The 13,883-nt window shown below is 38.6% G+C and overlaps 1 protein-coding gene across 2 annotated transcripts in view; it reads right to left on the reverse strand.

The window, feature by feature from the left end:
- Positions 1 to 2,095: 2,095 nt before the first annotated feature.
- Positions 2,096 to 13,883, reverse strand: part of cenpf (centromere protein F) — a 57,441-nt gene continuing 45,653 nt past the window's right edge. For both annotated transcript variants that reach the window (XM_088334826.1, XM_088334825.1), the window contains 5 exons: positions 10,718 to 11,530; positions 9,961 to 10,090; positions 6,155 to 6,784; positions 5,974 to 6,080; positions 2,096 to 2,944 (listed from right to left, as the gene is read on the reverse strand). In XM_088334826.1, coding sequence (XP_088190952.1) covers positions 2,846 to 2,944; positions 5,974 to 6,080; positions 6,155 to 6,784; positions 9,961 to 10,090; positions 10,718 to 11,530 — 1,779 coding nt within the window. In that variant the 3' untranslated portion in view covers positions 2,096 to 2,845. The remainder of the gene's footprint in view (positions 2,945 to 5,973; positions 6,081 to 6,154; positions 6,785 to 9,960; positions 10,091 to 10,717; positions 11,531 to 13,883) is intronic.

Below are 13,883 nucleotides of genomic sequence, written 5' to 3' on the forward strand. Positions count from 1 at the left end.
TTGGGAATGTAATACAACTTAAACCATTCCGTCTTTGTTTTTGTTGTGAACGTAATCGAACGGTAATGCACACCGTATATAAAATCCTCCCCCCCTCGCGTGAACGCGCATTCTGCTGCGCTTCCAACAAAAGCGATCGTATTCTATATAAAACGCTTATTAAAACAATAAAGCGAGCTAATTATAACAATTGGGAGATCCTAGTCTATATAACGCGTTTATTTAAACAATAAAGTGCGATCGTATTCTACAAAGTGGCTGCCTGAATATATCAGGGCTCAAAAGCAGGAAACACACAGGTGTTTTTGAGGATGCGGTGCGTAGTTAGAGCTGTCTCAACGTTTAAAGTTAAATATTTACTTTATTAAGTATTATTAAGGTAACAATGCCCAGCTGAGTTCAAGGAGCCTTAATATATTTAGTAAACACTTTCCTGCATAGAGCTTCTGTGTTGACCGTCCAGTCCAGATGACTATTACAGTTCTTCGTCTGAAGAGTGCAAAAATACTGACTAATGGCCTGATTTTTGGAAAGATAAAATTCCAGCGGCACACTAGACAAGGTCTCACGGCACACTGGTTAAAAAAACACTGGTATAACTGACCTATTTATCTTCCACTATTCTTGTTCATCAATCAACTAAAATATGAATGTGAACAACATGTGGAAAGGCCTGTAGCCATTCTGACTTCAACTTTTTACCACAAGAATCAACCAGAATCAACCATTCTTCATCAACTATAAACTACAATCAAAAAACAAGCAATATGGTCAGCTACTATACCATTCATCAATGAATTTTTTTTTACAGAAAATACCAAACTTGAAATAACAGCAGCAATGCAGAAGGCACGTGCGCACGCACACACACACGTACACACACGCACACAAACGCTTCTTTAAAATATTTGCCATCAGTAAATGGTTTTCCGTGCTTTGCTATTCAGTGAGCAATTTGTTAGATAGCTTAAGTGGTGAGTTTTTAGCAGCGGCAAAGGTTTTTAGGGTCTGTGTTGGTTTGCCGTACCTGGACACAGCACGTTTTAATGTCTCCGTCTTGAATTCATGTTTCGTCTCGTAATGGCGTTTAACACTTGATGCGCGAGGTAAAACGCTCTCGAGGCATAATGCACACACAACACGGTCATTTTTTGCACAAAAACCCAGTCATCTGTCCACGCTGGCTGAAAAGAACGAGATGTTTTCGCTCGAGGAGCCGCCATGATTCGTTAATTGCGCGTGTGTTTTGTTGGCTGGGTTAAAACACGGATCTCTCTTCTGTGTGGCGCCGCGCAACACGCATTGACACACGGAGGGGCGCTAACGTAAATGGTCTGCAATTATATAGCGCTTTTCAAGTAAAGCTTCTAAATAACACGGTGCGCAACTGAAAATGTCTAAATTTCAGGTAAATGCGCTTAAAAAAAATCATTATTTTGCCGTGCGCCCGCGTGTCACTGCTGGCACACATGTCATAGGTTGCTGACCCCTGGTCTATATCTACATAGCATTGAAATGTGTTTATTACAGAAACTTAACTTGGCTAATCATATTTCACGATCTTTTTTGTCATCTTTTCTTACAAATCAATTCACCCAAACAGAGCCAAAAACAATGGAAGTCATCCAAAAGAAAATCCATGTATGTAAGCTTGAGTGAATGTTTATGTATTGCTTCTCCATCTTTTATGATCATGTATTTACTTTTACAGTTTCAAATGTAATTTTATACTTGTCTGGTGACATACTGATTTCTTTTACAAGTTAACATGACAATTTCTTGTTGGTAACCAGTTCCTGTTGGTGAATTAAAGGGAGTGAAAATCAAATTAATTAACAATTATTAGATATGTTACGTCAAAGCAAACCTGGTCAGCAGGGAGTATGATCCCTATTCCTAGTAAGGAATTGTTACCTTGCCCTTACCAAAGTTGAAGGGAGGAGAAAAATGAACAAGACGAAGTGGACAGGTGAGTGTGGAAGTCACGGAATCGGTTCGAACAGAAACTTGTTTTAAGAAAAAAAAGCCATGGGTGTCAAATCTCTGCAATATGGAACTTATCAAATGGTTCCTCCATTTCCAGCAGCAAACACTGACTTTGAATAGTATATTTTTTTCATGTTTTATATTTTAATAAACAGTTAAGCATCAGTAAACTTGACAGTAATATATACAGAGGACTCCCCTACCATAAACACCTCATAGTGTGACCAGATGGATTTAGTTTTTAGAAAAAAAGTTTAGTAGGGTAAAATAAATGTATCTCCAGTAAACAGTAGCCTCACAGACCTGCAGGAATAGGGACAAGCATTTACTGTTTACAAAGAGTTTGATTCAAATATGATAATATAAGATATAAATCTGATAAGAGAAACAACTCTTATAGCATAAGCATTAGTAATAAATACTGATTTCACCCTTTATAAAGTATATAGTTTAATTATCAGCTACAAAATATTTTTAAATGATGAAATCACTATTTACAAAATCTCAACTACTGTCAAAAAAAGAAGCGGTACATGCACAAAAAAAAGACTTGTAAATATAGCTGGCGTTGGGAAAAAGTAGCTCCAACCTGGAATTGAAATTATCAATGTTGTACAAGGAACACAGGCTGAAAATAGGGATGACAGTGAAATATATACAGTATAATAAAGTGTAGCCATGTGACATCGAGAAAAATACCGAGTTAAAAACTACAGGAATTTCTATTCTAAAATTGCAGTTCAATGCAAAATATATAATTAGTAGACATGGTGCTGTTTTATGGCAACTGTGGAAAATGCTATTCAAAGTTTTATATGTGTAAACCTAAGCGCACAATGCAGTGGGATTTGTATCCTGATTACTGAACACGGCAGTCTTTTTCTTGCTCTGGACATTGCAAATGAGGAGCAACTGCGGACGTGGCTTCGCAGTCTGTCGAGGAAGGAGGTGGTAAAACCTGCACATGAATATGGGAAAAAGCAAACATGAAATTAGATGTCAAACCGCAAGCGCATCATCTCATCAAAAGGCATTTCACAGTGTTCGTACACCTTTTTCATGGCCGAATTCAAGCACTTTTCAAGCACTTTCAAGGCCAATTTTTCCAGTACCTTCAAAGGAAACAATACAGCGCAGATCAAAAATTGTTTTTCTTTTTGGTTGACTATGATGCCTAAAATAAAGTCGCAATCTTGTTGCTAACACATACTTTGTGCACATACATTGTACTGGGGCGGCAGTAGCTCAGGAGGTAGAGCGATCGTTTGAGGATTAAGGGATCCCAGTTCGAATCCCGGCTTGTCCGTGTTACATGTCGAAGTGTCCTTGGGTAAGACATTGAACCCCCAATTACCCCCAATAAGCAGGTTAGCGCCTTACATGGCTGCACAGATCACGGCCGCTATTGGGAAATGTGAAGCACAATGTAAAGCGCTTTGGGGAGTCATTGACTTGAAAAGGGCTATATAAATGCAGATCATTTCATTTCAGATCATATTTTGAGCCATTCCCATCTATGACCTACAATCGTTTTGTGCCAAAGGGATGCCATAAACTGACATGAATTCTGCCATTCTGCTTCAACAATGCACGCGCAGCTTGGCTACATCACACTTTTACAAACACGAATAGGGCTTTAAAGTTGTTGGGTATTATTTGCGTTCAATACGGAATAGAAAGAAGTAGACCTAAGATTTATGGCCCGAGCCCGAACCCGAACCCGAGGCAATTTCGGGCCGGGTCGGGCCTGAAATGTCAGTCATACGGTCGGGTCGGGTTCGGTCCTGTTTTTTTTTTTTTTTTTTTTTTTTTTTTTTAATTAATTAATAATTATAAATATATGTTCATTAAAATATATACTTAAACTATGTATGGATACTAGACCAAGGAATACTTGTTATAAAATAAATAATTTGGATAAAACGGAGAAGGAGCTGTAATTGCTTTTAACGGAGCCAGAGCATGCTCTGTGCACGTGACGTGACTGCTGTCCTCTTAATAATCTTCCAATGCAACCAGGGTTTCATTCACAATAAAAAAGACATTACGTACGGATATTATAGTAAATCAAATAAATATTATTTGTGTACAATTAGTTGTGATTGCGGAAATCATAGCGTACAGTGACGTTGGTGACTTTTCTATCCGCATTAACAAACGCATTTTGTAAAATACGATCGCGCTTTATTGTTTAAATAAACGCGTTATTTAGACTAGAATCTCCCAATTATTATAATTAGCTCGCTTTATTTTGTTTTAAATCGTATTATATAGAATACGATCGCTTTTGTCGGAAGCGTACATTGACGTTGGTGACATTTTCATCCGCGTTAAAAAACGCAATTTGTAGAATACGATCGCGCTTTATTGTTTAAATAAACGCGTTATATAGACTAGGATCTCCCAATTGTTATAATTAGCTCGCTTTATTGTTTTAATAAGCGTTTTATATAGAATACGATCGCTTTTGTCGGAAGCGTACATTGACGTTGGTGACATTTTCATCCGCGTTAAAAAACGCAATTTGCAGAATAAAATCACGCTTTATTGTTTAAATAAACGCGTTATATAGACTAGGATCTCCCAATTATTATAATTAGCTCGCTTTATTGTTTTAATAAGCGTTTTATATAGAATACGATCAGGGGGGGGGGGGGGAATTTGCATAAGAGTCGGAAAAGGGCACAACACGTCAACACCCACTCAATGAAAGTGCTGCGCTAAAATCTTAAGGACGTACTACTACTGCTGCTGTGGATTATGGCCCAATGATCAAGTCGTCAAAATGACGGACGCCCTTAAATGTTTTCGCTACCTCAAAAAAAAAAACCCGTCAATGACAGATTGTCGCTTAATGTAACATCTGCAGTGCAGACACAGAAATATAAAAGATGTAAATGTTTATACAGTTTTATTTAACTTAGGCCTAGATGTTGTAACAAAAGGCAGAGTTTAATTTGTTATCATAAATCACCCCTCCTTATAAATAAAATATGTAATTTCGGGCCCCTTTCGGGCCGGGCCAGCAAATCCAGTTAATTAGTCGGGCTCGGTCCGGGTCGGGTTTAATACCCCTCGGGCCTGCGTCGGGCTCGGGTGCTTTTTTTTTTGGCCCGATCTTACCTCTAGAAAGAAGACAAGAAATTACTGTTAGCATAAAAAACAGAAAAATTAGCCAAATGTGCACTTATTTTAATGATAATGATTGCTCCAAAGCAGAATGCATATAATCTTTCAATCTTAGAGACGGATAATCTTTTGCTTTTTGTTTAACTTATTTTAATTCATATTTTTGGCACATTTTTAATAGCACTTAACAGTTAATATTTTTAATTTATATTTTATTGTTTTGCATTTTCAAGGATTTTGTGTTACTGTTTGACTTTAAATCTGTTCAGTGTGTAAAAACAAAAAAATGTATTTTCCATTTTTTTGTAGAGCTTGTATTTTATGTGTTTTTTAGGGTTTCCCTGAAAAACATATGATAACACTAATTACTAAATAGTTTTGTGCATGTTTTATTATTATTAATAACATACTAGAGCTGTTTGATAGCCAAAATGAGCCGGCTCTTAGTTAGCAGAGCCAAATAAGCCTGGTTTCTAAAAAGAGCTGTCCTTTTGGGTGCGACCATTAGGGGGCAATGGCGCTTCACATAATAACAACATAATTACTAACCAGCAGAGCAGGCGTGTCGGTGTCATTTTCACTCCCTTTTTCTTATTTTTTTTTTAAAAAATTTACATTTATTTTGTGGTCTGAAGACTGCCAAAAAACATGACAATGGCAACAATTTCAAGAATTTTCAAGCACTTCACCCAAAATTCAACCAGTTTCCTGACCTTGAAAACACAACATTAAAATTCAAGTATTTGAGGATTTCAAGCACCCCTACGAACCCTGGATCTAAAATAAATCATCCATCACTGCAAATGCTACCTATTTCTCTTTGGCAACGCCATTATCATGCTTTTTTTCAATTTCTACCTTGCTGTCCGAGGCCCGCCTGGCTGCCAGTCGAGGGCTGCAGCGTTTGACAGTGGTCCTCCTCATGATGAAGGGGCTGGCCTCCCCCAGCGGGATGTCTGCAAAACCTAGCAAACAAAACATCAGGAATTTACTGCGCCCCAGGATGTCCCTGCGTGAAGAAAGTTGTAGCCACACAGACCTTTCTGCACAAGTTCCGGAAGCCCCTCAGGTCTAAACTCCTCCTCTTGCTGCTGCTCGGTTATGGCTTTGGGCGTGGTCACGGCGTTGGCACGGATCTTCTTGGTGAGGTTGTGAAGAGCCTCCTGAGCACTTTCCTTATCGCTCGTCTGTTTAAGAAGCCGCTTCACAGATGAGGATTTCGCCGGTGACCCCTGCGGCTTGGAAGGTGCGGTGTTCTCCATTTGGTCGAGCAGGTGTTTGTTGGAGGACCTTGCAGAGCGTCTGCGTCCCCGGGCATCGCCAACCTCACCTTTTCGAGCCGTCAAATACTCCAACCTGGTGGTAAGCGTCTCATTGGCCTCCTCCAGCTTTTGCAACTCCACCAACAAGCTGCAGTATTTGTTGACGATGTCGTCGGCTTCCTTGGACTTCTCCTGTGCCAGCTTTTCTGTTTCCTTGAGTTGACCTTTGACATCCTCCAGAGCTATGCTGCGTGCGTCCAGAGCCGCTTTGAGGTCCCCCACCTCTTTGCGACTTTCCTCAAGCGACAGTCTTGCCTCTTTGGTTGAATTTAGCTTCTCCACCTCGTTTTTCTCCTCCTCCGCTTGTCTTTGCTGCTGCTTATCCTCTACATGCACCACTTTACCAACTGGAGGTAAAACATAAGATCAAACACTTTATGCTAACTACTGAATTTTTTATACAATAGGGGGCTTTTGTCGTATATTTTTAAGAAATAAGGCACACTGGACTATTGAAAGTAAGTGAGAGCTACCATGTTTCTTCGTGTACAACCCTTGGGCTCTTCATATACAACCTCAGGGGTCTACTTATTTTCCTACCCTTTTAGCTATCTAGCAAGCTATCTAGCTAGCTTTTTAAATTTTTAGCATAGTATCTAGCTAACATTTTACCTTTTGTGCTAGTTATCAAGCTAAACTTTGGCATGTTTTCTAACTATTTAGCTTTTTTAAACTTTCTATTTTGCTATTTATTTGGCCTTTTGCTCTCTAAGCCAATTATCTGATTTAATTTTAGTTTGTTACTTGTTTAACTTTCTAGCTAACCATCAAGCTACCCTTTTAGCTTTTTACATTTTTGTATGCTATCTAGCTAGCTTATTGCATTTTTGCATGCTATCTAGCTAGCTTTTTATATTTTTGCATGCTATCTAGCTAACATATTACCTTTTCTTAGTAATCAAGCTAAATTTTGGCATTCATTCTAGATGTGTTTTAAGCTTATTATCTCTCTGTTTAAATTGATTTTTACTCATTTAGTTATCAAACTGTCTAGCTCCCTTTTAGTTTTTTACCAGATTACCTTTCAAGCTACCTTTTTAGCTACTTAGCACGCTATCTAGCCAAGTTGATATTTTAGAAATGTATATAAAAGTGGTGCCCTTAACACTGATTTATTAACAAAAAGGAGGTCGCCCCTTCATAAAAGATTCAAGATCCCTGCACAACAGCATATATTAGTGCAATGGGTAATCAAAATCACAAAATATTGTATGCAATGGGAATTGAACCAGGGTGGCGGCAGTAAGTGAGCAGAAACAACACTAGACCACCTGTGGTACAGATGACATACTGAAACACTTTACATGTAACAATTTACATAGTGTATTCCGATAGCCCTTTAGGGCAGAGCTACTTTTGTAACCTAGGAGATTTTATCAAAAAGCGGAGAGATTTTAGAACAGATTGGAATTTCTTATCTGGGGGTTTGGTTTAGCTCAGTTTTCCTTGAAACTTTGAAATCCCTTGATGTCTTCTCTCGTTATTTTGAGTGTCTTACTAAACTGTTAACTTATCAATCAGAAGTCGTGTATTTTTTTCCACTGTACGTAACTTCTCTTCGGGAAAAATGTTGTTTATGGTTATTTTTTTGGTATGGTATTTTTGAATTTTATTTTATATTTTTAAATCAAATAAAATTTTAAAATATTCCAGTTGAGTCAGTGACAGAAAACTATTATTTCTCTATATTGTATTTATATTTGTTACAGGTATTCTTTTTAAAACATTGTTCCTGGTAAAAAAAAATTATAGATCATTGACAGAACCATAAAAATAATGCCTTATTTATCCAATCATAATGAAAAATATTTGCTCGTATGCAATGTTCCCTCTAATTTTCCGCGGGTCCGAGCGTTCACACAAAGTCGGTGAGCAGCGCTTGAAACAACAGTGAGCAACCATAATCAATTATCAAACATGTCCAAAACTTGACATCAAGTTACATTTTGCTGAGTTTCCGGCAATGCAAAATTATTTTTCTCTTTTGAATGAATTGACTCATGTACTATTGCAAAGGTTGTACGGCCTACAAACGTCGTTTGTTCTTACAATTCTTTCACAAGATATCCATTTCTTTGTATTTCCTGATATATTTTGTCGCATAATATTAACATTTTTGGGGGCTTATTTAGTCGGTTGTACGATACAGAACTGTACTTAATCACATTTTTAGTGTAAGTACAATGTTGGCAACAAGATTCACTTGATATAATTGGAAATTATTTGAATGCAACACAAACTTTTTCTTCTTTTTTCTACTTTTTTTTAAATTCCTTTAAAAAAATCTCATGGTTTTTTTTTCCCGAGCTGTTACTTTTTTCCTACATTTTTTTCTTTTCTTTTTTTCTGGCTTTTCTCTAAATTTTTCCTTCTTTTTTCTCTTCCTTTTGTTTCTTTGTTTCTCAGCTTTTCACTACTTTTTCATTTTAGTATTTTTTTCTTTTTTGTTCTATTCCCCCTTCCTTTAAGTCATTCTGTGCATAATTTTACATAATATTTGGTCATGTTGGGATTAAAGAAGCAAAAACAACCTGAAGAGCTGTTTAGGACCCGAAAGAGCCGGTTCCTTTTAGTGAGCCGAAGAAGCCGGTTCCCCGACAAACTCTACTAACTTTACTCAACTTTGTTCTCCTTCGACTCGACTTAAAAATACCACATTTAGGACACAACGTCAGGGGAACCCGTGTATTTTTACCTTCATGCACTGTAACTTTGACTTGAGTCGCTTCTTAATTAGTAATTTTGAGCCCTCATTTTTGTGCGCTGGCTAGATTTTCTTGTGCGCTGAGAATGTGCGAGCAGTGCGCAATTGCGCACGCGCGCAGCTTAGAGGGAACCCTGCTTGTATGTATACAGAACCTCATGTCCGAGACATTACTGCCACTTAGGGACAATCAGTGATTCACTCAAATGTAGCGGTGAAAAAATTATTAAAAATTATACCGCCTGGGTAGAATTTTAAATATTTTACAAATTTTTGACTCATTAGTAAATATGTGAATAGTTTGTAAAATTGGAAATTATTAACTGAATAGGTAAAGTAAAATAGATAAACAAAAACCCACAGGTTAAGGCTGATTTATATGAGGTTTAAAGGTTTTATTTATATTGGGGTGTTATTCAAAAGGATTAGTTTGGATTTCTATGGTTTCGGTCAGACTTCAGTTATTTCCTAGATTTGTATTCACTATTTTGCCTAGCATTGACAAAGTATGGGAAATTGATTGAATGAATAATGTTTTAGAATATATATAAACAAGACTTTAGGCAAGTTTGCACTGTCCTTAGCTCATATTTGATGATTGATGATGACTGATGTGTTGAAGAATCTTGCAAACATTTCCCCAAAAAAACAAAACAAAAAACAATCATGTTCAATGGGAGGAAAAAGTCACTTTTTTCATGTAATGTCAACTTTGAACAAAAACAAATAAGAAGCCTCAGATGCTTAAGAATTGAATCTTAAGCATCTGAACTGAAATTGGATAAAATGTTTCCCCCTTGTTGTGTGAAGTCTACAAACCCGAGGCGCTGAGGATTAGCGTCTTTTCTTGCTCGAGCTGTTTGCAAGCCTTCATCCAAAGATTCACCTTGCTAGCGGCGGCATCTCTTTCTTTAGTGGCACGAGCGCAACCAGATGACAGCTCTGACACCTGAGAGCAAAAGACAGGGTTTGTGCACCTTTTTCAGGTCCAAATCAAAGTCCTTTTTAAGGGACTTTCATTTATCCAGTACCATCAAAAGAAGAGATCAGGATTGAATCATATTTTGCATAGCCACAAATATTTCTGTGATGTACATATGGGTGATGTAATATCACTTGTGCATTTATCAAGAAACATGATTCGTAGATCTTTAGTATATTTTGAATATATTTGTTTTTGCAACCAATGTCTCCTCGTGCAGGAGCACTACCTCATAATAAATGTCCATAATTGATATGTAATCCTTACAGTAATAAAGATTTCAGAGTGCTCTGTTTAGGTTTAGCATGCACCGGTCCTGTTGGGTGCGACCCATAAGGGCAAAGACGCTTCATAGGACAATGCCATACAAATTAATGCTGGCTGCTGTCAATCACGAGGGAAGAAGAAATGCAACAGCAAAGGAAAAGCACCAGAGAGCAATTTCAGGCACTTATGAGCATTTCACCAAAATTCAAGCACTTTTAAATCTTTGCAAACACAACATTAACATTCAAATATTTGGAAGGATTTCTGTACGAACCCTGAAAGAGCAATTAGAGCAGTTCAACTCTATAATATAGTATGTGCTCATACCTGCTCGTTGAGTGCTGAGACCGTCAACTGCTGCGTTTCAAGCTTCTGCTCCAGCTGCTCCACAGTGGACCGAAGGTTTTGCTGCTCCTCTGACAGTTTTTCCTTCTTTTCAAGAGCTCTTTGTTTCTCCTGTTCTAGATCAGAAACAGCTGAGGACAATCGATCCTTCTCCTCTTCCATTTTTGACAAGGATAGCTGAAGTGTCTTCATTTCTCCCTCCAGCCTGCATCTGTCCTTCTCGGCTCGTCCTTTTTCTTGTTGTAGGAGTTCATTCGCTTCTCTTTGGATCCGTTGCGTCTTTTGAGCTTTTACCATGTCTTCTTCCAAAGCCTCAATGCGGGTCAGCAGATTATTTTTAAGGGAGTCCAACTCATCTCCATCCATCGTCCACTCGTCGAGCGATTCTTGTAGATGTTGCTTCTCTTCCTGTAGCTCCGCCAGGTGGATCTTATAGATGTCTCGCTCTCTCTCCATCTCAGCTTTTTTTTCTTCAAAGGACAGCTCTTGCTGACGTGACGCTTCGAGCTGCACTCGGAGGTCGTCTTCCCTCTTGGTCTGCTTCTCCATTTCCTCCACCCGACCCCTCTCCAATTCCTTCAACTTGCGCTGTTGCCGCTGGGCCTCGTCTTTACGGTCTGCCTGGGCCTTCTCCAGCCCTCGCTCCACTTCCTCTTTCGCGGCCTTCAACTTCTCTAGCTCCTTGTTTTTCACTTGCAGCTCGAGCTCCAGCTGCTCCTTCTCGTAAATAAGGTTGTCCAGATTTGCGAAAAGGTTAGAGAGCTCTTCACCGAGATCTCTTTTTGTTGTGACCAGCTGGGGGACCAGACAAAGACAATCAGGTATGAATACTAATTTCCTGAATTGATCTGATTATGATTTGCAAGGATTTCAATTTAATGTATTTATTTTTTCCCCGATTCTATTTGATTTACGCTGACAAATATAAATCAATGAAGTGTTTGTTACATGGTAAAATAAAAAGAAAATCCACGTAAAATAGGGCGAAGAGAGTTCCTTGGTAAATGATTTAATTAACTACTGTTAAATAAGACTTATATAATTGAAATATTCAATTAAATTGTCTTCATGTCCAAATTCCTGTTGAGAGTACATTTAAGAAAATAGAGAAATATATAAAAAAAGTATGCCCTTTGGGAAAAAAATTTAATTACTTTATTGATTTTTGAACTAATATATACAATTTTTGCAAGGAAATGGAACCAACCTTTTTTTCCCTTACTAATGAGCCAAACTCAGGAAAAGTAATGCCCCACTTTGCATCAACAACAAGGCTGTGGAGGTTGTCAGCAGTATCAAGTTCCTAGGGGTGCACATTACTAACAAACTCACCTGGTCCGTGAACACTGCATCACTGGTTAAGAGGGCACAGCAGCGCCTGTACTTCCTGCGGAGGATGAGGAGAGCCCACCTGCCCCCACCCTCCCTCATCACATTCTACAGGGGCACCATAGAGAGTATCCTGACCAGCTGTATCTCTGTGTGGTGTGGAGGCTGCAGCGCTACCGACTGGGGTAGTGTGAGGAGGGTAACGAGGACAGCAGAGAAAATAATCGGGACTACACTTCCCTCCATTCAGGACATTGGCCAGAAGCGCTGCCTATCCCATGCTAAGAACATTACCGGGGACCCGTCTCACCCCCATCATGGACTGTTCACTCTGCTAGCCTCTGGGAAGAGGTTCTGCAGTGTGCGGTGCAGGACCACCAGGCTCCGCAATAGTCTAGTCCCCCTGGCCATTAGACTGTTAAATGGTCAATCTAACATATAGTTAACTTAAATCTAAACGGCTGCTAATCTGACTTTTTGTACTACTGGCAGTTTTTTATAGCTTGCCACTCATTGCACATTGCTCTCTGCACTATGGTAATTACAGCGTTATTGTTACAGTGTTAATGTTACTGTGTACCTGACTTGTTAACCTGACTGCCCATTTTGCACATCTGGTTAGCTACTCTTCTTGCACTATCGGCACTATGGTAAAATACTATACGTAGCCAAAATACAATACAACTTTATTTATATCTGTACATTCAAGGAAACTGTGGGGGTCAGATGCATCGACATTTCGTTCTGTATACACGTGTACTAGAATGACAATAAAGTAGATCTGAATCTGAATCTGAATAGTAGTGAGGCTGAATCAATACAATAAAACTGAATTTGCATTCTATGCATAAATCTTCGTCCCACTCCTTTTCAGGCATTCTGTTATGATTTAGGTTATATTAACATGTGTACACAAAGAATATAACTGCCTGAAATGAATAAAAGAATTAACAAAAATTAAGTCTACAGAGAAAATAGTAGTGGGAAATTATTTGATACTTATACGTTCATATGATTTGTGACTTTAAAATGATGCCTCTCTGGAACTCTGGAATTCCATTTAAGTTGACTTTCTACCACGGGTAAGAAGTGTTTTACTATTACAGAGTACTGATACTATGCATTCATATCAGAAGATCCATCCATCCATTATCAGCACCACTTATCCTCAGTAGGGTCGGGGGGGCGCTGGAGCCCATCCCAGCTATCTTCGGGCAGTGGGCAGGGGACATCCTGAACTGGTTGCCAGCCAGTGGCAGGGCACACAGGGACGGACAATTTGCCCGCTCATTCACACCTACGGACAATTTGGACCGGCCAATTAACCTAACGTGCATGTTTTTGGAATGTGGGAGGAAACCGGAGTGCCCGGAGGAAACCCACGCAAGCACGGGGAGAACATGCAAACTCCACACAGGAGGTTTGATCTCATGACCTCAGAACTGTGCCGTACACTCGCTAACCACTGCGCCGCCGTGCTGCCCCATATCGGTATACTTAGCCCAAATTCCAAGTTTTGGTAATCACCGTAGCAGGCCAATACAATAAAATTGTCAGTAGTTTGAGAATAAAATGTGAGATTGAGATATGATGACTTGTGTGTATTGTAAAGGGACAGTGTTTAATATTTAGCGCCTCCTAGTACAAAAAAAAAATTATTCAGTAAAAAAACAAAACATTTTGAATATGAGCCAAAATTACATGAACTTATATATATATATATATATATATATATATACATACATACATATATATATATATATATATATCATAATCAATCATCATCATAATCAATATAAAATCATAGGTCAAGAAATTT

This window comes from Urocampus carinirostris, chromosome 4, assembly GCF_059441175.1.
Source record: "Urocampus carinirostris isolate Australia breed hairy pipefish chromosome 4, RoL_Ucar_1.0, whole genome shotgun sequence".
NCBI classification, from domain to species: Eukaryota; Metazoa; Chordata; class Actinopteri; order Syngnathiformes; family Syngnathidae; genus Urocampus; species Urocampus carinirostris.